Source organism: Macaca fascicularis, chromosome 2 (assembly GCF_037993035.2).
Source record: "Macaca fascicularis isolate 582-1 chromosome 2, T2T-MFA8v1.1".
Classification (NCBI taxonomy): Eukaryota; Metazoa; Chordata; class Mammalia; order Primates; family Cercopithecidae; genus Macaca; species Macaca fascicularis.
Window position 1 is genome coordinate 149,187,090 of NC_088376.1, and position 27,952 is coordinate 149,215,041.

The 27,952-nt window shown below is 45.7% G+C and overlaps 1 protein-coding gene across 2 annotated transcripts in view; it reads left to right on the forward strand.

The window, feature by feature from the left end:
- Positions 1 to 27,952, forward strand: part of SLC6A11 (solute carrier family 6 member 11) — a 124,945-nt gene that overhangs the window by 49,476 nt on the left and 47,517 nt on the right. For both annotated transcript variants that reach the window (XM_074033775.1, XM_005547816.5), the window contains one exon: positions 9,080 to 9,214. In XM_074033775.1, coding sequence (XP_073889876.1) covers positions 9,080 to 9,214 — 135 coding nt within the window. The remainder of the gene's footprint in view (positions 1 to 9,079; positions 9,215 to 27,952) is intronic.

A 27,952-nucleotide genomic window follows, 5' to 3' on the forward strand; every position in this document is an offset into this window, starting at 1 on the left:
TCACTCTTAAGGGTCCACCTTCAGCTCCTGGGTTGTCCTCAGAATCTTCTCTTCATGTCTGAGTAGAAGGAAACAGTGTGGATCATTTGGGCTAGTGCCTCCATTTGGTGAAAAACAACAAACTCAGGGCAGAAACAGGACCCACCCAAGATCACAGAGGCAATTGGTGGTTTGATATTTAGCTTCCATCCTTATAGTGGAGGCCTCAGAGAACAGGAGCACAAATAGGATAGTTTATTTCTCTCTCCCATAACAGTATGGGTGTGAGCTGGCTGGTTTCAGGGACCCAGACTCCTTCTGTTCTGTTGCTTTGCTTTCCTTAGGGTGTTGCCCTCATTTACATGGCTTAAGGTGGCCCAAGACTTTGTTTTCATTTCAGCCCATGGGAAGGACAAGAAAGGAAGGATGGGATACAGCCCTTCCCTTTAAGGACGTGACCTGGAAGCTGTACATGGCACCTTCATTTCTATCTTGCTGGCCAAAACATAGATGGCCATATCTATCTACAAAGGAAGCTGGGAGATGTCTTTATTCGGGGCAGCCATAGGTCTTTTCAAAAATGAGGGGTTTTGTTACTGCAGAAGAGGGAGAATAGAGTCATGGTCTTTGTGCTGTGGTGGGATGGGGACCGCCAGCTGGGCTGTTCCCAGCTCCAGTCCTGCCTCTCAATACCTTTCTTCTCTTCCTCCTCAACCCAGCCCAGGGATAGTGCCCTGAAATGTGGATCCCACATGGGTCAGTGTTTACTTAGATTATTTTAGGCCCCACACACGGGCTAATTTTCACAGCTAATGATACACCGCTTACACTTGTACAAAAAATTATAACTTTAACTCTTCATGGAAATACCACTGCATTGTTAAAATACCATTACCCCTTGAAGAAATGCCACTGTTTTCTTGTGAAAACATGACTCTACCTATTTAGAATTTGGTTGCTTAAAACAGAAAGTTTTCCCCTACATTTACTATTTCTGTTAGAATGTTCTAGAACAACACCTCCAACAGTGGTAAAAATTGTGAGGAGGCCAGATGTGTCCAGGGTGGCCTTCCTTCTTTAGATATGCATTCTCTTAGCATTTTATTCCCAAAGATAAATAGTGTCTTTGTGGGAGTTATGCCAGACTGTTAGTTGACTGCTCTAGTGTTCTTTCCTGGGAACGCAGGTAGTGGTCTCTAAGAAACCAAAGGGGAGAAAAATCAGTTGATATTTAAAAGAGTGATTGTCTAGGGATTGGATATTCAGTGCCATGCTTTCCAGCCATATGGGATGCACCTGAGAGACAGAGGCGAGACTGACTGGAAGTGGACGTGGAGGAGGGGTGGAACTGCACAGTGTCCCCCTGGCTGGGAGAGTGGGCGATGGATTATGAGTTGCTGCCAAATGTCAGGCAAACTGAACACTTGAGGTTAAAGACAGCCAGAGGAGACGACAAGATGGCAGCACCTGGCCACATGTGTGGCAGAGTGCAGCATGTGTGCTGGAGAGAGCAGACTTCTGAATACTTCCAGCTCTGTGACCTAGAGCTCCCTAGGCTCGGAGAGATTTTTGTCTGCCTAGGCTCAGAGGAATTTTTGTCTGCAAAGTGTGGAAAGAACCTACTCAAGTTGTGTGAAAATTAGTTAGAGATACTGTATGAGATATTTCTGGCACCCGGTAGGTGTTCTGTTAATAGCAGCATTTTCCAAGGCTCTGGGTAGCAGGTTCACAGAAGGTTCAACCCAAATCCGTGTCAGGACCCTGGATAGCTCCAAGGAGTCCTGGCTGTGGACTCAAGTCATTTGTGGCTGACTGAGAGAGCAGGGAAGGACCTCAGAAAGCATCCATCTGGTCCTTTCCCACAAATCCAGAAAGAGCTCTTTCCGCTGGTAGTTCACAGGATGATTTCAGTGATAATCCATGAACCCAGATTGCAGAGCATCCAATTACGAAGTGAGACAGCTCTTCCCTTTTCATGTCCCTTAAGGTGAAAGGTACGCTGAGGTGCTGGTTTATCTTTAGCACCTCTCTAGAACTTGCTTCTCCTGCTTTTGAACAAAGACAGAACACAGCTCAGACTCAGAGCCTTTGGCTAGAATTTAATCACATTTTATTTTCATCACATTTATTTTTGTAGTTACTTTCCATTTGCAGTAAGAGATCATAGTTTTCTGTTTATGGTGGTAATTCACGGTTTTCTCATTATGCATATTTGTTTAATATTAAAGAATGTGCTAATTAATATTAGTACAATTAAAAAATATTAAATAAATAATACAAAGGTGATGTGTATATGGCAAAAAAAAAAAAAAATACTGGGAAGATACTATGACTGATTGAAGTTTGGATTAGTCTATCCTTGCCTCTTTGTAGATGGTAAATGCCAGCCCAGAGAGGGTGTGGAACTGGCCCCAGCTGCCTAGAACATTGGATCTTCTGATTTTGTGGTCCTAGGTTCTTGCCCCACACTACTCTGCTTTTTTGGATTTCTTTTGAACAAGACTTGGCTTTCCAATTGACTCCATTATCCTGGAAAACTTAGGGTGGGGTGGCCCTTCTACAATGTTTGTGGCATTCCAAATGATCAGACAATCTCCTTGCTCTGAAATAAATGGCCATGTCCTGGAAGTAGGGGGAAAACCACCCCACAATCCCAGAATTGGGATGTAAATGAGCAATTAGCGTCAATTAAAACAGGATACAGTATAATTACCACCAATTGTGCTAACCTTTATATTCAGAAAGCCTTGACCTGTGAAAAGGGAATTAAACAATAATGAAAACTCTTTCTTAACCAAGGGGTGTGTTTTGGGCAGTGATGCCTCCTTTCATGGACTGAGGGTTCTGACAGATCAGACCCTCCCTTCTTCACACCCACCCTTCTGGGCTTGGGCCACTACTGGCAGTGGCCAGGAACAGCCAGGCTTGATGATACCTTGTCAGAGACTTTATTAGACCCATCACCAAATGCTGCGTAATTCAGCATAATGCCTGACCCCTGCTGTGGCCTCTTGCCTCTTCCAGACAAATTCTGGGGCCTCAGACATCTTGAAAGGGACACTTTGCATCTGAGCTGCCCTGCCCTCTGTATCTGACCTGGTCTGTCTTTTAAAGCCAAATCCTTTGTGATGTCCTTGTTTATAAACATGCCTCTGAAAATCCTATTCAATTTTCTGAATCCTGTTTTATGTGGACCCAGCATCACATATGGATGCAGCACAAAGCAGTGTTCCTAATGACCTGCATGGTAACCTCAGAGTTCCAGATCTCAGCCTGCTTCTTTGTTCCTCTGTCCAACAAATATGTATTGAGCACACCTTATGTGCTATACACTGTTCTGGGTGCTGAGGATACAGCAGGGAAAACAAAAGACCAAACCCTTATATCATAGAAATCTTAAACTTACAAGGCAAGAAAAATGCTGATGGAGAGCAATTTTAGGTGCTGGGAGGATGCAGAATGACAAGGGTGATAAATGTGGAATGGGGCTCAGGGAGGACAGGAGAATTTATCCTCTCAGCAATATCTGGGCAGACAGTATGGTTTATGAGGCTAAGAGGGTGACTTCTATAGCGAGACAGACATTCTAAATGGACCACTCTGAGCCTTGGCTTCCAGACCTTTAAGATAGAGAGGACAATGAGTTCTCAACTGGAGGGCAGGGCCCTGACTTGGAGGAATCCTCTGCCTGTGGGGACTCAGACACACACAGGACGAACGTCTCGTCTTGGGTGGCCAAGGAGCTGGGGATGGACTCTGTGGACAAAGAGAGACTGAGAAAATGCAAGGAGGCCTAAGAGGCCTGGCACGTTCCCCAACAGCAGGGAACCTGGTAGTCTGGGGAAGGGTGGAGACTGGCCAAGTCACACGGCAAGCCCGGGCAGAGCCAAGACTGAACCAGCATTATCCAACTCTAAACCCAACCCTTTCATCATATCCCACAACCTTGAATGCGAGGCTGAGGTTAGACTCAGGAACAGGGAAGACACATACAGGATTATTATTTTTGTAACTGCAGCTGCAGTGTGGACAGTATGGGCTGTCAGTGACCAAGAAGAAAGGTGATGAATGGCACCAGCAGTGGGGGTGAAAAGGGGGTGTAACTTCAGAATGTAGTTGGATATCTAGTTGGCAAGACTTGATCACTGATTAAATGTGGGGGAAGCTGAGAAGAGAGGTGAAGCTAACTCTGAGCACACCTGAGTGACAACCTGGAGGTTCCTGGATATACGAGGGGGCAGACAATGCCCTCTGCCTATTTCTACATCCTTGGCTAGTTCCACATCTTCCCTGCCTGACCCAGCCTCTCCCATTCCTGCTTATCTTTGGAAACCCTGCTCCAGCCCATGTTCACAGACAGGAGAAGGCTGGATCCCTTCCCAGAGACACTGGAAGCACCTTCCCAACCTGTCTGCATAGCCTCCTTTTCTTGTGTGACTCTCATTGTATGGTGTCATGATCCCAGGAGTTTCATTCCTAGATGCTCATGTGCATAAATTCCTTCCTCAAGGACAAGACCTGGGTCTTACCATTCTGTTGACCTGCAGGAGAGTCTGCAAAAGCATAAATGAAACATGGACTAGACCAAGGGTAGCAGATAGATGGATTTCATCCCAGCTGATTACGGCGGGCTGCCTGGAGTGCTGTGTAGAGGGCTCTGAGGCTGCATCCAAGCTTAGCTGCAAAGAATGCTGTGATCTATTAGTGGTATCTGGCAAGGCGCAAGAGGGAAGAGTAGCAGTATGTGTGTCACTTATGTGCAGTCTCTGGATGACAAGAATCTGTGTGGTTTTGACAATACATAGTTGTTCTCAGGAAAAGTGAAAGATGATGTCCAAGTGTCTGGTGTGGCCAAGGGTAGAAACAGATTAGAAATAACTTTTAAAGAGCCACTTTTTAAAGTGGCTTTAAAAGAACTATAGACACAGGCTATCCTCAGCATTGAATTTCAACCTTCATACCACTCTCCGCTTGTGTGCCTTACATAATGATGCCCCTAAACCACCTTTTGTACCCTGACTCGAGGTTCTCAAACCTCAGCTTACGAATGATTTTTTCTGCGCTAATGCCTGCCAGCCAGTGGTTTCATTTTGGCAGCCTAACTCTTTGTCTGCACTGTGATCTTTGGGCAATTGATTTGAATATTTTATTTCCCTTGGTTTTATTTCCCTTGGTTTGTGGTTTTATAAAAGAAGTGTAAAAATGAAGGTGTGGATACCAGTGGAGGGAATGTAGTTCTCCTGAATATAATGTAGAAGCAGAGCATCGATTCAGAACTCTAAACGATGGAATTGCTTCAAAATTATCCTCAGCCACCTAATAAACCATGTCACTGTAGTAATTGAGGAGCAGTCTTCTGTACATGGTGCCTGGGCACAGTGAGGGTACATTTGGCCAGGTTGTAAGTGACCCTCTTAATGACACCCCACTGGTTCGGTCCACCCAATATAGACTGGACATAGCATAACCAGCAAGTGTAGTCACATCGAAGTACTCCCACAGGTGAAGCACAAATTTTTATGATTTTTGAGTTGTTCTTATGTTTTACACGGTAATGTTATTTTCCTTAAATTTTGTGAGCATTGGGAATTAAGATAGCTGAGTTCCAAATATTATGTATCTGGAACAGGTCAGCTCTTGGACATTCTGGATGATTAATCTTCTACCACACAATACAGGCAAAAGTGGAAACTACTAAATGAAAGCGATGGGTTTTTAGCCTCACCCTGATGTTTTACAGACTTAAGCTGATTGGCTTCGGGAGGGGGTGGTAATTTTGAAGGAAATGAATCAAGAATGTATGTGAAATGCCAAAGATCTATCATAGATGCTGCATGCAAAGTTAAGTGAAACTGGAGATTTTATAGCACTTTTAGCTCTCTGCAGAAACCATCAAGCCTTATTGATTACTGGCCTCTTATTTTTATTAATATTAATATTGATTTCTGCTCTTTTATAATATATTTGACCTGCACCTTTTCTGAATTACATTACATATGATAGCAAGAGATTGTGTCGATTATGTGACGTGTCAATTGAGCTGATGGTTGATTTGGAAACAGGGATGCAGAAATTGGTGGTGCGGGGGCCATGAGTGGGCTGGGGAGGTTGCCATCATTGTAGAATAGAGACATTTTCTGAATAAAATAATCCAGCCTTTCAGGGTGTGTCCACAGGACCCACTGTCACCAATCTTTGCTGGTTCTAATTTCCCATTTTTGAGGACTGTGTTTAAAATCTCTGCTTTGTCACTTACAAACTGAATGACTTGACTTTTCTGAGAGCATCGATTCAGAACTCTAAACAATGGAATTGCTTCAAAATTATCCTCAGCCACCTAATAAACCGTGTCACTGTAGTAATTGAGGAGCAGTCTTCTGTACATGGTGCCTGGGCACAGTGAGGGTACATTTGGCCAGGTTGTAAGTGGCCCTCTTAATGACTCCCCACTGGTTTAGTCCACCCAATATAGACTGCACATAGCATAACCAGCAAGCGTAGTCACATCAAAATGTGAAAATAACTCAGGGTTTGCATGGCTGTCATGAGTGTTGCAGGTTGTGTACATAGGTAGCCTGGTGGTTGAATGTGTGACCTTGGAGTCAGGCAGGACTTGCTGTGACCCCCATGTCTGGTTGCCATTCATTCACTGGGCAATCCTGGGCAAGTTATGAGTAGCTTCTCTGACCTTTGTTATGTGTAAAAAGATAATCATGCCTACTCATTCATGTTGAATGCTTCGCGTATGGAAGTGCTAAGTAAATGCAGCCATTGTTATTACCACGTATAAAGGGCTGGGCATGGAGTGGGGATGTCTTGTTGCCTTCTTCCTTCCATCCCCATTTTCCAAGTCCTGAATTCCTCATCATCCTTTATGGGCTGACACCTCCTTGGAGAAGCCCTTCTGGACTGCTCTTGCAGTGAGGGACTCACTCTTTCTGTGCTCTTCCATTCTTTTTGCTCCCCTGATGACATAAGGCATGACCTCCTGTCTATAAGTCTTTCTTTCCTACCAACTGGAAGTTGCTTGAAGCAGAAATTTCCCTCCTGTGATTCAGTCTTATTTTTACCTTCCAGGACCTAGCTCAGTGCTTGGTGCATGAGAGTGTTTTGGTGAGCAAGTGAGTAGGTGGATGAGCTGAGTGAGTAAAAGAATATATGAATGAACAAATGGGTGGAGGACTGAAGCACTGGTCAAAGAAACCCTGGGTTGAACGGGAGTGAGAGGCTGACTTAGAAAGCTGGAAGTCTCAGGGCATAGATTCTAATATCTGGGAAATGGGAGTCTCTGAACCAAAGCTTGCATGCATATCTGCATCTGAGCACATTTGGAGGGAAGGTCCTTAGATTCTCACAAGTGTCCCTGGACCCCAAATGTCAACACGTTGCTGATCTGAACAGATGGAGAGGGCAGGCCCCACTGAGAGGACAGAACCAAGTGATTGGAGGAGTGAATGTGACAAAAGAGAGAAGTTAAAACTGGCAGGACACTGAGTCCTGCAGGGACCTCAATTAAGGGGTGTGGCCGGCACCACAGGCAGCCCCTGGGACAGGAACTCCTACAGTCCCTGCGGGCCTTGATGCCTCCTTCTAGGCAGCTCTTGTGCGAGGAAGCTCAGAGGAGGTTTGTGTCTTTGACTGTCTTGATTCCTATCCAGAATCCACTAGCTAAAAGGGTCTCTCGGGTTCATTGGGTCCAATCACCTGCCTCCAAATAGACTAAGCCCAAATGGTTCCAGGCAGGCCCTAGGTTTTTACTGCCCCCAAAGTCTTCTGCCCTTTTCTTCCTTTCCCTCCCCTCTTCTCACCTTCATTATTTTATCCTGTTCTATCCTATCCCATCCTATCCTATCCTATCCTATCCTATCCTATCCTATCCTATCCTATCCTATGCCATGCTATCCTAGCCTAGCCTAGCCTATGCTATCCTATGCCATGCTATGCTATCCTATAATATGCTCTGCTCTGCTCTGCTATGCTATCCTATCCTGTGCTATGTTATCCTATGCTACTCTATGTTGTCCTATGCTATGCTATGCTGCACTATCCTATGCTGTGCTATCCTATGCTATGCTATCCTATGTTATGCTATGCCATGCTATGCTATGCTATGCTATGCTATGCTATGCTATGCTATGCTATGCCATCCTATCCTATCGTACATTAGTCTAGCCTATACTGTCCTGTGCTATCCTAGTCTCTCTTTAGCTATGAATACTTAACTTTCAGTAAGAGCTGTGGCTTTTAAAATATGAGTTTTGACCCAATAGTGAATTCTGAAGTGGATTTAGAACATCATGACCAGCTTATTAAAAAAAAGAATATGATACAAAATATTAGCATGTATCACACATGTGTTATTTTGTGAAACTTCCTTTTCAGCTCTACGTGTGGTGGATTGTGATGTATATTTCTTTCTGTGTTGTGGTCAAAAAAATTCAACAAGCATCACTCTCAAGCACATCACAGGCACTCAGTAGATAGCACCGAAAGACCTCGCCTTTGGTGAGGTATGAGGCAGGAGGACAGACCATGTTAGGGGTCACTTCTTGTTGCTGCACCAGGAAGCCCTTCTTTCCTTTACCCCCTCTGTGGCCCACTCCTATCACCCCTGCTTCCTTTTCCTTTTAAATTTTATTTATTGTGGTAAGAACACTTAACATGAGATCTGCTCTCTTAACGTATTTATAAGTATCCAATGCATTGTTGTTGACTGTAGGGGCAATGCTGTCCAGCAGGTCTCTGGAGCTGATGCATCTCACTACTGAAACTTTACACCTCTTCATTAGTAATGCCCCATTTCACCCCTCCCAGTTCCCCACAACTGCCATCCCACTCTTTGATTCTGTGAATTTGACTCTTTTAGGTACCTCACATGAGTGGAGTCATGCAGTATTTGTCCTTCTGTGACTGGCTTGTGCAGATGAGTGGATCAAGCAAGTGTGGTCTATACACAGGGGGGAATGCTAGTCAGCCTTGGGAGACAGGGTCCTGGTGCAACATGCGACAATACGGATGCACCCAGAGGACGCTGTGCTGAGTGAAGTAAGCCCATTGCTCTCACCCTCTTCTTGATTCTCTCCTCTCCTCTTGTGCCCAGGTTGTATACGTGACCGCAACATTCCCCTACATCATGCTGCTGATCCTCCTGATACGAGGGGTCACGTTGCCCGGGGCCTCAGAGGGCATCAAGTTCTACTTGTACCCTGACCTCTCCCGGCTCTCCGACCCGCAGGTAAGAGTCGCTTGCTCAATGTGCAGCATCAACCACCACCACTGGGAAGCCTTCTGCAGAGCCCCTGCCACTGGCCACTGGGATTCAACAGCTGGTTGAACAGTGGAAAGCCTGTGAACTCTTTCCCAGAATAATTTTAAATGCATACATTTAATACGTAGGAAATCAAATATTTTAAAATACCATTACCGAAACATTTTAAACAGACCAATTTGTGACATGGGGATAGATGTACATTTTAAAATGAGGACATTACATAGCCAGATCCAGCAGCAAGTCTGACGACTACTGTGACTTTAAAGCAGCAGTGAGCATAAGTGACGTTTCAAGATAGCTATACCATGATATGAAAACATCTGGAATTTCTATTGCTAACAGGACTGCAGTTTGTTGCCTGCATCTAAAATTGAAACAAATACTACATTTCAGTTAGAAGTTAACTAAAAATTAAAAAAACAACAAAAAAACATTTCTACCCCAAATCACAGATCTCTGCAGTAGTGCCTCTCGGTGAGAGAAACTGGGTCTTTGTTCGTGATTGATTTTCTTTGTGGGAGCAGCTCATAGTAAAAAAAAGAGTTGGAGAAACTGGCTAAGCTATCAGTTGTCTTTGGTAAGGCATTTGTTGTTCTGAGTGGTGAGTAGTAATTGTGCCTAAGGTTCTCTAAGTGGGCACATGGTGGTGTGCCCTGGACTATATTAAACAGATAAAACCAGAACATCTCACAAGCCCGGTGGTTCTCAACCTCAACCACATGTCAGAAGCTCTTGGGGAGCTTTTGAAAACGTGAATTCCCAGAGCACAACCCAGACCAATTAAAATGAACTCTCTGGTTGCAGGTGTCAGTATCTTTTAAAGGCCTCTAGGTCATTCTAGTGTGTGAAGTAACTTAATCAAAGACATTTGAGCGGGCGAGCAGGCACTAATTTTTCTATTAAAACACAGAACACATGGAATCAGTACAGTTTCCAAACAGGAAATGAGGCTTGCAGGAAATTTGAAGTCTGCGATCTGTGGCTTCCAGCCACCTCCTGTTAGGGGAGCTTGAGGGGGAAGCATTTGTTGGGGGGATGGTTAGTGCAGCTCAGAAGCCCCTCATCACGGTGGGCGGAGTGGGAGGTGAGCTCATTTTTGTCTCAGTTTGCCATGCCTTGCAGGGCCTTGAGGCTGAGGATACCACTAGGCACCTGCATGGCATTCTGAATTGCAGGCAGAATCCCTGGGAAGAAGGAAATTAGCTTCAAATGTTGGCTTTGCCAGTTCCTGATCTCTGATGGCAAAGGCTCAGTTGAAGGAGCAGTTTTGGAGAACATATTCTACAAACCACTGGTTGGTCTGTTTTTATGATGGCCATGCATTCTGCCTTGATCCAAGACAGATTTCCCCTTCTCTCCTCTGCTTATGGGCTTCTTTTTTCCTGGTAGTCATTCAAGAGCCACTGAGTGTCACCCAGAGTTTCCAGATCTGGCTGATCATCCGAATACCTCGGAACTGGTTAAAAATGCTGATTCCAGGCTCTACTCCTGGAGATCCAGTTGCAGTGGGTCTGTGATGGCACCTGGGCATCCATATTACTAAGAACCCTCAGAGGCGATTCTTATAATCAAAAAAGTTTGGGAAAATCCAGGTGGCACCTAAAACTTCAGAGCCCTGCACGCACACACACACACACACACACACACACACACACACGCACACACACCGAGAGAGAGAGAGAGAGAGAGAGAGAGAGAGAGAGAGAGAGAGAGAGAACGAACACTGAAGTGAGTCAGGCCAGGCCATTTTCTACCATCTCCTTCCTTTTAGGCCCTGGCCACCAGCCAGTATTAAGTAGTGGAGAGCACATTGGTCTGAGAGTTGGGACTTGGGTTCTCCTGGTTCTGCCATGGATCCTGAGTGACCGTGGACAAGTTCCTTCTCCCTTCCCTCTTTCTGGACCTCTGTTTCTCCACTGGTGACATGAAAGAGTTTTCAAAATGGAATTGGAGAGTCCCTGCTTTTCCATGAGCATAGGCTGGCAAACTCTGGCCTCTAGGCCACATCCAGCCCTCTGTCCATTTTTATAAATAATGTTTTATTGGAACACAGCCTGTTATTTGTTTACATATTATTGTCCATGGCTGTTCTAGCACTCAAAGGTAGAGTTGAGTAGTTGAGACAGAAACCCTGTGGACCTCTGTGTCGGGGGGTGGTCCCAAGATTACCTACATATTTGGTAATTTAGAAGGATTCACAGGACACAGAAGCAGTTATACTAATGGATGTGGTTTGTTTCTATCATCAGTAAGACAAAGACAGTCACCAGGCAGAATGTGGAGGAATCCATACACAGGTTTCTCACTTTCCCTCCCTCCTGCCTGGAGCAGGTATGCAGACTGTGTTCCTTCCTCCAGCAAGGAAATGCGGCAGCATGCGTGCAGGGTTTCTGCCCAGAGAAGCCTTCCTGCAATGCAGAGTCCAGGTTTTTAGTGAAGGTGTTTTATTGACTGCACAGGTACTCCCTGCCTCCATGATCAGCCACAACCCTCTGACTTCCAGACTGTCAGAGGAAACACAGGCGTTTACCAGAAATCACATTGCTGTACAAATGGTCTAAGCAGGCAGCCTTTATGGGATTCAGTGTTCCAGGCATACAAAACAACCATGTCACTTAGTACCACAGGGAGCATCCTAAAAGCCCAATTCCCAGACACCAGGCAAGAGCCAACACTACAAATGGGCCCAACTTTGGAGCAACATTGGGCCTGCTCTGTTGACTCTTTCCTACAGGCCTGCAAAATCTCAAGTGTTTACTGCTTGGCTCTTTCTAGAAAAAGTTTGCTGACAGTGCACTGGAGTACCCTCAGGGGCGTGTGAGCAGGGGCTGATGGGCCCCACTCCACCTGACCCCCGACTCCGTCCTTGTTGCTCTCCACCCCTGCTGCCACCAGCCTAGTCTGGGCCACCACCATCTCCCACGTGAAAACTGTAGCAGCCCCCTAACTGGTCATCCGGAAATGGCTCCTTGACCATCTAGGCCACTCGCCACCCAGCAACAGAGGGATCTTTTTGAGATGTAAATTCGATGGGCACCTCTTTTGCTTAAATCCCTCCTGGGATTCCCTGTGGTCTTTGGAACAAGATCCAAATGGTGGGGTCCCCACTGTCCTCTGTGAGCTGCCTCCTGGCTGCATTCCCTACCACTCTCCCCCTCTTTCAGCTCATTCCAGATATTGGCCTCCTCTCTGGGCCTCCAATAGACATGGCCTTTCTAACTGAGGGCCTTCACACATGCTGTTTCTCTGCTGGAAACACTCCTTCTTTCTTCCCCAGACCCGCCTTCCCCACCTTGGCTGAGCAACCATCCACTCATTCTTTTTTTTTTTTTTTTGAGATGGGGTCTTGTTCTGTCATCTAAGCTAGAGTGCAATGGTGTGATCTCGGCTCACTGCAACCTCCACCTCCCAGATTCAAGCAATTCTCCTCCTCAGCCTCCTGAGTAGCTGGGATTACAGGTGTGTGCCACCACACCTGGCTAATGTTTTTTTTTTTTTTTTTTTTTTTTTTTAGTAGAGGTGGGGTTTTGCCATGTTGGCCAGGCTGGTCTTGAACTCCTGAGCTCGTGATCCACCCACCTCGGCCTTCCAAAGTGCTGGGATTACAGGTGTGATCCACCGTGCCCGGACCACCCATCCTTTAGGACTTAGTTTAAACATCACTTTCTCAGGCAAGTCTTTTCTGACTGCTCAACCATGCACCACCCCCCAGCACCCAATACTTATTTTCCAAAGCACCTACATATCCTATATATTTACAGTAAAATATTTGTGTATATATATAATTGTGTGTGATCTTTATTTGTTCAATGTCTATTGTTGAACAGATATTTTCCGAGTGCCTACTCTGTGTCAGAGATTATTGTAGGCCTTGACAATTTTCCACAGGGTGGCCACTGGCTGAGATGGCAGCTTGGGAGCAAGGTCTGTATCTGCCTTTCCTACCATTGTATCCTTAGTCCCTGATGAGCTCAATGCCTGGTACACAGTAGGTGTTCCTTGAATGTTTGTTGAATGATAGGAATAAGGGCTATTTTCATTTTTCACGAGAAGGTTCTCTTTAACAAAAAGTCTAATGACCTCCAGATCACCAAATCCGTGAGCTGTAATGTTTTTTGATTCTCTATCAGTGATGGCTAGGAAGCGTGCGTGTGTGTTTGTGTGTGTCCCAAAAGCAACTATGTCCCCAAAAAGCAACTGCTGATTTTCTGTGGCATAAATAAGGATAGCGACCCCAAGAGGGAAAGAAAAACAAAACCCCATGTATGTTGGTGATTTTTGGAAGCTGGGGTATGCTGTAGGAAGAAGCCCAATGTGGCCTGATTCCAACTGTCCCCATTTGTGGATACCCAGCCCATGAAGAAGCAGGAAGCACTGGTTTCCATTCCTGTTCTCCTGCAGTGGTGATATGACCTTAGGTAAGGCCCCTAGCCTCTAGGGGGCCTTGTCCCCTCCTCCCTCAGTCACACGTTGCACTTGCCTGCCCCAGCAGATGGCCTTGAAGGTGGAGTCATTTGATGGCCCAGTCATGGAGAAATGTTTTTTCTTTTCAATTATGTATGTATGTTAATAAGCATTAGGAATAAAACCAGGACATAAACCATATCAAAACCATGGCTTTATTGCTATTATTGCTAGAATGAAACTATATATATGATATGTATGATCTCATACACACACATATATACATACATACATATATATACAGGTTGAGTATCCCTAAACGCTCCAAAGTTTGAAACTTTCTGTGTGCTGACATGGCTCTCAAAGGAAATGCTTCAGTGAGCACTGGAGCTCATTGGACATATATATGCCATGTATACGATTAAAAGTGAGGCTAATTTAAAGGCAAATGTTTAAAAATTATTAAAACAAACATGGACATGACAAATGTAGTGCAGGTGGAAGGTGGCTGGCCAACATCTGAGGCATGGTGCTGTGGGGGTAGAGAAACATCCTAAGCTAGTCTTAGGACTTCCATAGCCACATGGTCACCCTACAGACAACTGAGGCACAGCTCCCAAATTTAGAGAGAGTAGATTAGTAAGAGGGGTCGACTGGAAGTATTTTATCATGAAGTCAGTGAAAGTTTCAAACTTGTATCTCTTTGTAATGTTGCTCTCTTAGCAAGTCCAGATTATTTGTTTGTTTTCTGAAAATGATCCTTAGTTTTCCTATACTTCTAGATATGATCCTGCACTTCAAATTGCACCAAGAAGAAAAGTTCCCAGATAGTGGGAGAAAAGTTCCCAGCTGTAGGCCTGGCTGTTGGGCTAGTCTGGGAGTATGGGCACCTTTGTTTCTTTGGGATAATCCAGCATTTGTAGTATTCGGGCCTCTTGCAGCTGTGAGAAATTAAAGGGGTGACTCTGTAGCCAGTAAAATCTCTCCTACAAGTGGAGAAATAGGTAATAGGAAGGAGAGATGATTAGGGGAGGAAGAGAAGCCTGCAGGAAGTCAGAGGGCTGGGCCTCAGGCTGAGCTCCAGGACACATTCAGGTCTCCAGCCTCTGAGCCCCATTGGTCCCCAGGGCTGCTCCATCTAGTCCCTTGGAGGATGAGGATGAGCTCAGGTGGACTGAGGGCCGGGAGGGGATGAAATGAGCACTTGGTGGGGAGTCCTTCCTAGTCTGTGGACTCCAGGAGGGCAGGAATTACAACTATCATGTGTCCCACTCATCTATCACCAGAGCCCAGCAACCCTTCCTTAATTTGTTCTACTGGTAGTTATTCCCCCCTGCCTGTGACAGGTACTCAGCATGTAGAATGAGTAAGAGCCTCCTTGTCCCCAGGGAGCACACAGTCTGATAGGTAAGGGTGGAGTCTCACCTCTTCTGGGGTTCCCTCCCTAGAGGAAGAGGGAAGTGGGGTTGGATGAGACCAGAAGTTCTCCTCCATTCTTACAGTTTGTTGAGAAGGAGTAGCAAATTTTTGTTGGTAATCCATCTGAGTGCCAGAGCCTGTAAACGACTTATGCCTTTTATACATTAAAGTGGGCTTAAAGTGACTGCATTTAGGCTGGACACAGTGGCTCACCCCTGTAATCCCAGCACTTTGGGAGGCTGAGGCAGGCGGATCACTTGAAGTCAGGAGTTCGAGACCAGCCTGGCCAACATGGTGAAACCCCGTATCTACTAAAAATATAAAAATTAGCCAGGTGTTATGGCACATGCCCGTAATCCTAGCTACTCTGGAGGCTGAGGCAGGAGGATTGCTTGAACCTGGGAGGTGGAGATTGCAGGGAGCCAAGATAGTACCACTACACTCCAGCCTGAAGGACAGAGCGAGACTCTGTCTCAAAAATAAATAAATAAGTAAATAAAATAGAGTGGCTGCGTTTGTACCGTCACTTTCCCTCTCTTGCCTTTCTAGGAAATTCCTGGGAAGGTCCACTGGGAAGTCAGGAGGGCTGTTAGCTGGTGCACCTTGCGTTAGAACCCCAAAATTGCCTTGTCTCTTGTGGCTCCATGAGGGGCCAGCCTGCCATCATGCTCCAGTAATAACCATGGGGATGGCATGTTATCAGCAGAGCTTACTTCTCTGCAAACGTGTGTGGGGTTCATGAAGACTGGGCCTGGGCCAGGACAGGCGGGCATGTGCACCCAGTTTAGCCCTGTGGCCCCTCCATGATCCAGGATCTCCATTAATTCCAGACTGACCCCAGCTCCCCTTCCCTCAGGATTACAAGGGGCTCAGACATGCCTATTTGCTATGTCATTTACATTTCTAAAGGGGACACAGGGCATCCAACTGGTGCAAAGCTCTGCACTCCAGTTTGCAGCCTTATACAAGGACGTTCCCTGGGAGGCTGTTCCTGCCCTCCACATGTGGGCGGCAGGGATTCTGCATGAAGGCTGATGAAGTGTTGAGCCGGGTGGCTGTGGCTGCCTTCATGGTGGCCCCTTCATCCTCCCTCCCAGCCAGTAAAGCCAGAAAGGGTGAGGAGAGCTTAGCTGGGAAACCTGAGGACTGAGATGGCACAGCAAGTCATTTCTACTCCTTCTTTGGAGACTTGGGAGCCATTTTACTTTCCTGCTCTTTATGCACAAGTGGGGAGAATACCTTCTCCACTGATCAAGAGAGAGAACTGTGAAAATTGCTTGAAAGTCTAACGGGGTGCGCACCCAACCAGTGCAGTCACAATGAAGGTCCCAACCACCTTATTTAAAATCGCACCACCACCCCCCGTGCTCCTGGCGCATCTCATCCGTCCTCCTGGCTTTCACTCATCACCATCGCAGACACCATTCATTTTGCATCACCGTTCTCCACCCACTAGGATGTACGCCCCATGTGGGTGGAGGATGTATCTGTTACCTGCCCTGTTCAATCTCCAGACCTGGAACAGTCCCTGCAACACAGGAAGTGCTCAGGAGATATTTTTTGAATGAGTCAAAGAAAGGACCAAACAAACAAACAAACGAAGGAAGGAAAGACAGAAGGAAGAACAATTTCTAGTACAGCCTGTGTTATTTTGTGTTATGGTTGCAGTTGTGGGTGTGTTCTTCAGAAAGAAGTATTCTTGGTGTAGTGGGATCTGGTGTGGAGGGGAGGAAATGGGAGTCACTATGCTGCCACTGGCCAGAAGGTGACCAACAGCCTGCCCCTTGACCTCTGTGGGCTCCAGGTTCTCACCTGTGCATTGTGGGTGAGAATATCGGCTGCACAGGGAGGAGGCAGTGGGGCAAGTGTGCACATGAGGCCCAGAGCACCTCCGCTTCTCCCTTCTGGCACCCCGCCCAGGGCCTGGGAGCCAGAAGGGCTCTGGAACACCAGCGGCAGTCCTCATTTTTGCCTCCACCTCACCAGCTCTGGGCAGGATGAGTCAGGGCCCCACAGCCCAAGTGGGGGTCTTTGAACTTGGAACCGAGGACCTTTATTGTGGATCCAGTAAATTAAGTTTCTCGTCAAGAACTGGAAGTGACACAGCAGCTTGCCGCTTTTGTCCCCCAGCAGTTTGCATTCTGTGGTCTGTTATAACTTCCTAAACATTTGTTCATCTTCACTGTCAGCCCCGTGTTCTCTCTGAAGTGTGAAGTACTTCCACTCCATTTTTCTCCCCTCAAATTTTTACTTTCTGTCTTTTCAGTCTTTGGGGAGCTAAGGGGATCTTGCAAGAAATCATATTGTTCCTGCCCCAGATTCCCGCTCCTCTCACTCTTCATTGTGTTTCAAGTGTGTGTTTTCAGGGCAAGAACAGAAAGGCCTGTCACAGATCCAAATGGCGGGGTCTGCTTTCCCAGGGCACTGGTGCACCAGTTCCCCAGATCCACCTCCTCTGTGCAGGGAACTGGAGCCTGAGGCTAAAGCGTCCAAACTCTGGGGCTGGGATGAAAGATGCCCACACTGTGAGAGCACCTCAGAACACCAAATGTTCCCTGCCTCCCCACCCCACAAAAGGATGAATCAGGGAAAACAAGACCCCAGTTCAAGACCCTACCTGCTGAACCTCACAGCTGTTACCATGGAATTGCTGCCACCTGGTGGCAGTGTACTCTGATTCTAAGCAAGGACCCAAAGAAAATTGGGCCTTCTGGCTGCTGGACTTTCAAACCAAAATGTCTATATTGCCGTCAACGTAGAGATATCATATACGGTTTTGAAAATATTGCAAACCTCACTGAGGTGGGAGCCACTCCTTGAGACTGAAAGTCCCCCAAGGTTTCCTTTCAGTGTATTTGTTTCTGGGTTAGCTTCACTGTTCCTAATACCAAGCACTGGAATGTAAAGTCAGATCATCACACATGGCTCTTATTTTCAAGGGAATGACAGTCTCTTGACACAGACACATGATTAAGCCAGTGACAACAGTGGTGCAGGGCGGTGCTGGGGTTGGAACTGACCTGACAGATGCACTCCTTCCAGTCAGAGGGTAAATTCCTCCGTAATTAGAGTTGCATTACTGATCTAACATCGCGCACATTTAAAGGTAGTGGATGTTTATTCTTTTCTTGTTTCATTCCTGGCTGTTTCAGCAGTGTCTTACGATCCACAGTCCTGGAGGTTGAAACACTGCTTGGGTACTCATAAAACTACTGATGCTAGTTACCACTGATTGATTGCTGACTCTATGCCAGGTATTGTGCTTTAGAAACTTGTCTTTTACTTTATCCAATCAGCAAATAGTTGAAAATTATTATATTTTTGACATAGGAGCTAAATGCTCTATATAAGTAAAATTCTCATGACCTATAAGATAGGACCTGAGGTCCTTATACGTCATCTGATAAGTCACGAGAATTTTAAAGCCTATGTCTTAAAGGTTTTACCAATGAGGGGACTGAGGCTCTGCGAGGCTGAAGCTTGCACAGCCAGCAGCTGAAACCAGGTGAGTCTGACTTGGCTGTGTAAGGGATGCAGTGCTGAAACTGTGTCGTGTCTGATTTTCCTGACCTCTCTCTGTCCCTGCCCAGTCGTGAGCTGGCAATCTGGCTCTGGAGTCTCTGAGCATCCCAAAGCTATGTGACAACTTTGCAAGAATCCTCGAATCTTAGCCTTGGGCAGCTTTAATCTCCCTTCAGTGCAGGAATCTTCTCTGTGGTAACCTGGTCAGCCTCCACTTGGCCCCTCATGTGAGGGGGAGGCCTGTCACCTCCACTTTGGGACAGGGTTTCATCACCTGCTTCCCAAGTTGAGACATTTGTTCATTCTATAATTTGATTATTCTTTCTTCACTTATCTGCTTTAGTTTGTCAGTCCCCCACTTTGGGAGTATCTACCAAGGTCCAGCATACTAAGTTAAGTGCAGCCTGAACAACTGAGGCACAAGTCGGCCTCCTCCGGGTGAACAGAATAGAATCAAATCACCTCCAAGGTGGGTTCCTGCCTCCTCTTTCTCCCCGCTGCTCCCTTTCTCACATGGCAGACCAGGGAAGCTTTATAAAAGGGATCCTGGATCATACAACCTTCTGGCATTGTTCTTTGAATGTATTTTCCTTTAATTATTTGAATGTATTTATATTATATATTTATAGTAGCTACTTTAAAATCTTTTATACTACGTGGTTTAATTACCGGGTGACAACCTTAACCTAGTGTAGGCTCAACATTGTTTTCTTAGTGCAGGTCTGTGGAAATCTGGACTGTTCCCAAGCCCCTCTAACTCAATAGGACTTGATAGGATTCCAAGCTCTGTCTCCCCTGTAAATCTCATCAGAGCTTGGCTTTAGACTTAATTAGGATGGGTGTAAAGTAGTTCTGACTCTACAGCATGGGTCTCAACTGAGGAAGCTTTACCTCCCAGGAGACATTTGGTAATGTCTAGAGACATTTTTTGATTGTTACAATTGGGGGATGTTGCCAGCCCCACCTCTACTAAAAATACAAAAATTAGCCGGGTGTGATGGCATGCGCCTGTAGTCCTAGCTACTGGGGAGGCTGAGACTGGAGAATTGCTTGAACCAGGGAGGTGGAGGTTGCAGTGAGCCAAGATCGTGCCACTGCACTCCAGCCTGGGCAACAAAAGCAGGACTCCATCTCAAAAAAATAAATAAATAAATCCCTCCCTAGACCCTATGACCTAACAAAGCCCTTGTTTTATTCACAGGGCTGATGGCTGTCTGAAGTAATCTCATGCTTATTTGTTGATGTGTTCATTGTTAGTATCCCCATTTAGAAAGTGACCTCCATGTGAGCAAATAATTTGTCTGTCTTATCCATTGTGAACTTCTCAGCACCTGGCACAGAGCCTGGTGTATGAGAGGCTCCCAGTCAGCACTGGATGAATGTATGGATGGATGGACAGACGGATGGGTGGACAGATAGATGGATGGATGGATGGATGGAAGGAAGGATGCACAGATGGATGATAGATGGATGCATGGATAGATGGATGCATGAATGGGTAGATGGATGATAGAGGGACAGATGGATAGATGAATGATAAATGGATAATGAATGGGCATATGGACAGATAGATGCATGGCTGGATGATGAATGGATGGATGGTTAATGAATGGATGATGGATGATAGATGGATGTATGATGGAGGCTTGGATGGATGGATGGGTGGATGGATGGATGGTGGATGCCATATAGTGATTTAGATGAAGGAACATAGGCAATCAGAGAACAACAACATTATTTTCAGTCACATGTCCTGGAAAAGACTTTATGAAACAGTCTTTTTTTTTTTTTCTTTTTTGAGATGGAGTCTCACTCTGTCACCCAGGCTGGAGTACAGTGGCTTGATCTCAGCTCACTGCAACCTCTGTCTCTCATGTTCAAGTGATTCTCCTGCCTCAGCCTCCTGAGCAACTGGGATTACAGCTATGTGCCACCACATCTGGCTAATTTTTGTATTTTTAGTAAAGACAGGGTTTCACCATGTTGGCCAGGCTGGTCTTGAACTCTTGACCTCAAGTGATCTGCCCGTCTCAGGCTCCCAAAGTGCTGGGATTACAGGTGTGAGCTACCATGCCCTGCTGAAACAGACAGTCTTTGATTTGTTCTCTGCAGGATTAGGAAGAAAAGTCTTTTCAGAAATAAGCAAACATCAGAGGTGGAAAGTCTGTGTATATGCAGGATATATATGGTCCATAGTTCAGTGTAGCTACAGGATAGATTTTGTGATAGGGAATCATAAGAAATAAGATGAAGTCATTAGGCTGAAGCCCCTTCGTTAAGAACCTTGACTGCTAAGCCAAAGAGTTCAGATTTCATTCATTGGTCTGGAGGGAGCTGTTGAATGTTTTTGAGCAAGAGATGATTGGCATGAAGAGAGCTGTAATTTCAGAAGATTACTCAGATAAGAGAGAGGCTCAGCAAAGCTCATCAACGAAGAGTATGTGTTTTCAGAGCAGCATGTGAATGCCTGCTCTTCATTCTCCACTGTGTGACATTAGGCAGGAGGCTCATCCTTTCTGAGCCTCAGTATCCTCTCGTAAACTTCTAGAGGAGAGAGCCTTTTCCTTTACTCATCTCCTTCCTCCATGCAGATTTGGTAAGGTTAGGTGAAAAAGCACATATTAGCTGTTTAGAAGGGGCAAGCAAATAGAATGAATTTGGATAATACAATGAGTTTGGAGGAAAAGGAGGCTGCCATCAAATGACCTTGAGTTTTGAGGAGTATGGCAAGGAAGAATCTAACTGAGGATGGAGAAGGCTTTGCAGTGTCTTGGGGGTCTGAGAAGAAGCCTGGCAGCTGTGATGTTACAGCCTATGGGCAGTTGTGACTGGAGCTAGTGCCATCGTGTGAGTTTGTCTGGCTATCTCCAGAAGTTCAAGAGGATCAACACAGGAAGGAGAAGTGGAGTCACTTCAAAGAGATGTCAGCAAACATTCAAGGTGCACCTACTGTATGCAAGGCCCAGCCAAGCAGTGAGAGTACGGGATGAAATGGTGGTGTTTTCACCCTTGATAATTTTGCTGTCTCATAAAGGAGAGATGTTGTCATGTTAGGGGCTGGTGAGAACCTTGGAGAGTCATGAACTGAGCTGTGCCAGCACAAAAAAGTAACAACTGAGTGCCTGTTTTCAGGTATTCTCAAGCTGTTTTGTTAGAATTCCCACCTCATGTTTATTCATCCACCAAATATTTGTTGAGTACCTACTCTGTGCCAGGCATGATGCCAGGTTTTGCTTTTTAAATTAATCGGGAGAAATTTACCAAGTATCCATTCTTGCTAGACATTTCCTGGGCACTGTGGGAGTGGGGTGGAGGTTGGGTGGGGAGGATGAGTGAGGCACATTTCCTGTTTTCTCAGACAGGAGTTTTTAAGTGGGGGAGGGTCTTTAACCCCCCCTCCCCCAAAATTGCACATTAAATTTTGCAGATTAAGTATAGTTTTTTTAGATCAATAGATTGTTATTAATTTTAGCTGTTTTAAGTTTACAGAAAAATGGAGCAGAAAGTACAGAAAGCTCCCATATACACCCCACACCTCTTCCCAACGCCCATTTCCCATATTAGGAGCATCTTGCATTTGGGTGGTACATTTGCTACAATCAAGGGGCCAATATTGATACATTATTATTAATTAAAGTCCATAGTTGACATTGGGGTTCTCTCTTGGTGTTATACCTCCTATGGGTTTGGAGGTACCTCCAAATGTGCAATGTTGTACCTCCAGTGAATGTGTAATGACATACCCACCATTGCAGTATCACACCGAGTAGTTTTCCTGCCTTAGAAATCCCCTGTGCTCTGCCTGTTCAGCCCCCGCTGCCCCGAACTGATCTTTTCCCTACCTCCATAGTGTTGCCTTTGCCAGAATGTCATATAGTTGGAATCATACAGTATGTAGCCTTTTCAGAGGAGCTTCTGTCTCTAAAATCTTATTACTACTCAAAGTGTCTCCCGGCCAGTAGCACCAGCCTTATTTGGGAGCTTGTCAGACATACTGACTCTCTCAGGCCCCATCCCAAGTCTGCTCAATCAGAACCTGCATTTTAGCAACACTCCTGGTGGTTTTTATGCACATGAAAATTTGAGGAGCACTGGTCTAAGAGAGTGCTCAAGGCAGGCTGAGGCCTGTCAGACAAACAAGTGAGGGCTTGTGGTCAGAGGAAGCAGAAGTTCTGGGGCCAAGTAGTCCAGACAAGAAGGAGTTCCTTCTTGGGGCCACCCACCTGCCCTCGCTCCCACTCCAGGGGAGAGAGAGAGAGAAACACCTCAGAGCTTCCCAAAAAGGGAATGGAATGGATCCCTTCAGCGATTTCCACTTTCTAGAACTACATTGTCCCATACAGTAGCCACAAACCACATCTGTCTATTTAAATTGAAATTAAATAAAATTTACAGCTCAGTTTCTCTGTTTCATTAGTCAAATTTCCCATGCTCAATGCCCACCTGTGACTAGTGGCCACCATATCAGACAGCACATAAATAGAACATGTCTATCATCATAGAACATTCTATTGGACAGTAGTGCTTTACAAGAAAAAAGGCCCAAGAAGCAGGAAGGTGTGTAGAATCTGGAGCTCCAATTGTGCCAGGTGCTGGAAATGGAGCAGTCACTCCTGGGGCCCTGAAGGCATGCTGACAGGCCTTGTGGGTTTCCTTCCTAAGAATGAAACAATAGAGTTCTAAGAATGCCCACTGAAGAGTCAGGACCAGAACCATGGCCACAATTGTCTTTGGCAGAAAGGACTGCAACTGAAGTCCATCTGTGAAGTGCTGTGGGAGGCTGTGATAGCTGTGCATGCAGCACCACTGGGCTGGGAGGAAAGGGTCTATCCCTGAGTGCAGTGGAGAGATAGGAGGTGTGGTGCTGACTCAGTCAGTGTGGCTGTTAACTATCTTTGTCCTCTTTCTGAATAAGAAAAAATACTCTAGGACACAAATTCTGCTCCAAATCCCACACTCTCATCATCCCTGTGATATCTTGATTCTGCCTTATTACTTCTTAAGAGTTGATACTTGTATTTCACAACATGCTTTACTGATATGTTTGCTACCCATTGTTTTCATTCCTTTCTACAGGATTGCATATTCTTTTTGTTGGAGTTAATCCTTTAGTAGTTCTTTGAGCAAGGACCTGGAGTAACTAAGCTCTCTTAGTCTGTGTATTTCTGGAAAGACATTTATTTCACTTGAGTGGTAGTTTAGCTGGGTATGGAATTGTAGGATGGTAATTTTTAAGTTATATTTTGAACTTGGATGCCCATATTGCAAGAGCAGTGTGTAATCATAACCACATCTGGCACTTTCATGGTGAGCTGAGGGGTAGAGTTTCTAACTTCTGGTTCACTATGGGACAATCCTTTCTAGCGCTCTTTTCAGTAAGCCTAATTAGCTTTTGGTCATACCCACAGCATGCAATCTTAACTCTACAATTGGGAAGGAGTGAAGCCTCAGCCTCTCGGATTTCTATTTGCTCAGATGTCCCTATGGGTTGCTAGATCTATTCGTCCTCCTCCTCAACTTTCAATTTTGACTTCTCATTTCTAGCATCTGGGAGAATTTTCTGTCTTCCTTAAAATGGATTTAAAATGTTATGGATTTAAAAGCCTGTGATTTAAAATATTTCATAATTATCTGTTTTCTGTAACTCTCATAACAATCTTAACCCTCAGCATTTACTTTTCTTTATCTGCTAGTCTTGAACACGATATATTGAATGTTCAAGTAGCCAATTAATATTAAGGGAGATGGGCCGGGCGCGGTGGCTCAAGCCTGTAATCCCAGCACTTTGGGAGGCCGAGGCGGGCGGATCACAAGGTCAGGAGATCGAGACCACAGTGAAACCCCGTCTCTACTAAAAATACAAAAAATTAGCCGGGCGCGGTTGTGGGCGCCTGTAGTCCCAGCTACTCAGGAGGCTGAGGCAGGAGAATGGCGGGAACCCGGGAGGCGGAGCTTGCAGTGAGCCGAGATCGCGCCACTGCACTCCAGCCTGGGCAACAGCGTGAGACTCCGTCTCAAAAAAAAAAAAAAAAAATATTAAGGGAGATACCCTTAGTCACTCATGCTTAATTCATTAGCTCAATTTTATTCATAAAGTCATGTGTCAGTGGTGGTGATGGCATATTTCATAATTTCCATGGTTTTACATTCTGACACTAAATTTGTTTCTTACACATAGAGGAAAATTATACTCATGAAGGTATTTGGCAAAGAACTCCATGAAGCTCATTTATTTGCTACTTTAATAAGTTTGAGAGCCAGTATATAGGTCCATCTTCTTTTGTTGATGAGTACCTGAGTGCCAGAGAGAAGATATGGCTCACCCAAGGCCACAGCTGGTGGAGAACTGGACCAGGACCGAGAACCTCCAGTTGAAACATTTGCCACTTTTCCACCCCTTTGAGTCTCTTTGCTCATCTATGAAATGAAGAAGTTAGACCAGACGTGGATTCAGGTCCTGCCTCACTAATTCTGTGTCCTTGGGCAGGTCACATAACCTCTCTGGGCTTCCATATTAATAAACCCTACTCTGTCTACCTCAAATGGCTGTGGAAAGCATCAAATAGGCAGATGTGTGTGAAAGAGCTCTGAGCAACACAAGGGCTACAGAGAGGTGTACGCAGCTCTTGTTATTAAGTTGCTATGACTGGTTCTTGCAGCTCCTCCATAGTTGGGAAGAAGTGTGCTTTGCAGATGCAGTGTGTTCTAATGACTTCTGATCTAGCACTGCTTTGTAAGAGAGCAGGAATTTCTTCTGTGAGCAGCAAGATGCTGGGTCTTTGATACCTCTTAGTTGGCTGGGATTGTGACACTTGATGTCCTTCTATGAAAATTCATTGGTGTGTGAATCTCATGTTCCATTTCTCTCACTTCTCATATGCAAGCCAAGCGCTGGAAAGCCCTACAGGGCGAGTGCTGAGTCCTGCATAATATTCATACAGAGGCCAAACATAGCTCTGGCTCTTTGCTTAGGGTCTCAGTGATGTTCCAAACAGTAGAGGCCCAGTGGGTGCTGCTCAGCCTCCTATGCTGTATCCATCTCAGTCCTTCACGTCCCAGTGCTCACCCCAGGAGGCATTGTTGCATGGTAGGAAACTCCCAGGCTGAGAATCAGGAAACCTAGCTACACCACCGACCTTGAACTGTCACTGTACCTCCCTGTGCCAGAGTTCCGTCAGCCGTAAAATGAGAGTGTAGTAAAATCACTGTCTTCCACTTTTTTTTTTTTTTTTACTATCAATAATCCCTTTTATTTTCCCCCTTATGACCCACCAACACGGGCCATGTTGTGCTGACAGGAAGTTCCTATTAGCAGTTGTATGTGTCTGACTAATAAAAGCTGACAAAGCCCAGAAATTATTCTTTAAAATGTACTTTGGGGGAGATAAAACCCAGAGAGAAGGGATGATTTACCCGTGGTCATGAGAAGATTTTTATATCATAAATCACCTGGAAGGGGGAAATTGCATGTCTCCAAGGTTATAGATGATAGTGCATTAGGATTTCCCAAGGCTGTGGGAGTGCGTGGGGGAAACGGGTTGGGTGAATGTCATTCTAAGCAAGCGTATGATTAACTTTCCTGAGGGTTAATCCAAGCTACACTTGACCAACCCTTCCGGAACGTGAACATTTTATTCAACTCTACGTCTCCTATGACGGCTTGCAAACTGCCTAGCACATAGTAGCTGCTCATTAAATGCGTATTGTAGAATGTGTTTGTCATCTCAGAGTTAAGCTCCTGCCTGGGACAGTGGGTACCATGATAATTGTTCTTCTCCAGTCCTGTCACCTGTTTGGAGCTTTAAAGAAAATATTCCCTAAGAAAGACAGATGAGGAAAATAAATAACAGATACAGACCTCTTCAGTGAATACCTCAGAGACAGAATATAAAATTAATCCATAGGTTTGTGCAGGGTGAGGTTGGAGGAATGCAAACTTCTATCTTCTTATACTTGCTCCTCTTTCTCTCTTGACTCGTGAAAGACTTATACCTGGCCCAGAAGGGGAACAGCTGAAAATGAGGTTTAACAACTGCTCAGATGAATCTGTGAATCATAGATGGATAATATCAGGAGTTCAGAGGTGTTTTTAATCTTTAAGGGGATGTCAAGGAGGAGACAACTGATCCCAGAAAACTCAGTTTTTCTGATCTGAGACTGACGTTGGTTTTGGTTTCTGACATCACCTGGGCAGCGTAGGAGTTTCCTCAGTTTCCCCCCACTGATACAAGCATGAGTTACTGGGCACAAAGCATAGTCTTCTCACAAAAGGATTCCTGAGAAGTGTCGTGAACGCACCTCTTCCAGTGAGGCCGCCAGTTCCCACTGTGGGACGAGAGTATTCCTTCTGCTGTCTTGTGGGTTGGTTCTGCCTGCACAGGGAACACCCACATGCCCACCCCCTGGACTCTACCATGGGTGTTTCACTATGTCAACTTCACCACAAACCTTTCTAGCCCCATCCATGCATTCTATTTTATTTTTTGATACACTTCAAAGTAAGTTGTAGACATCAGTACACTTCAGCCTTAAGCATGTTGGCATTGATGTCTGTAACTTACTTTATTTTTACCTAATCATTCTTGGCTTTGCGGCTCAACCCAAAGCCCTGAAAAATCTCTGAGGGAAGCATGAGGAATGAAGACAGCCCCTCCCTCACAGTGGCTTTGCCCCAAAGCCAAGGCCACTGTGTCCCACACATTATCCAGGAGGGCATGTTGTGGTGGCCTGCCATCTCCCATTAGTCCACCGAGGTTAGCCGCCCCTCCTGGTTTCCTGCCTGACACAGCCCTGCATGTTTACCCATTCCCCCAGGCTCCTGGGTCCTGCTGCTCCCACTGGCCTATGTGAACCAGGATGCTCCATTAGTCAGATTCCCAAGGAACTGGAGCCATTTAAAGCTGTCACCTCTTCCATTCAGATGAGCATAGGAGAGGCCGTGTGAGCAGGTGGCAGTGCGACCCTGAAGGCTGGCAGGACCTGAGAGGTGGAAGGAGAATGGTATGTAAGCAGGGCAGGCAGGTCAGTGAGTGTCAAGCAGTGAAATTGGTTTGGACATTGGGCCTGTGGAGAGCAGAGAGACAGGATAAGAGCGTTTGGCTCCAGGCTCATTTACACCACCTCTCCTCTTGGTGAAGATGATGGCAGTCTACTGGGAAGATGAAAGTGAGCTGCAGCTGGACACTGCACAGAAAGACAAACACCATGTGATCTCACTTATTCTGTGTGTGGATTCTAGAAAAGTCAAACTCACAGAAGCAGAGAGTAGAATGGTGGTTCCCAGGGGTTGGGTGGGCAGGGTTGGAGAGATTGGGTCAAAGGATATGATGTCAATGCCACAGGTGGAGTGAGTTCAGG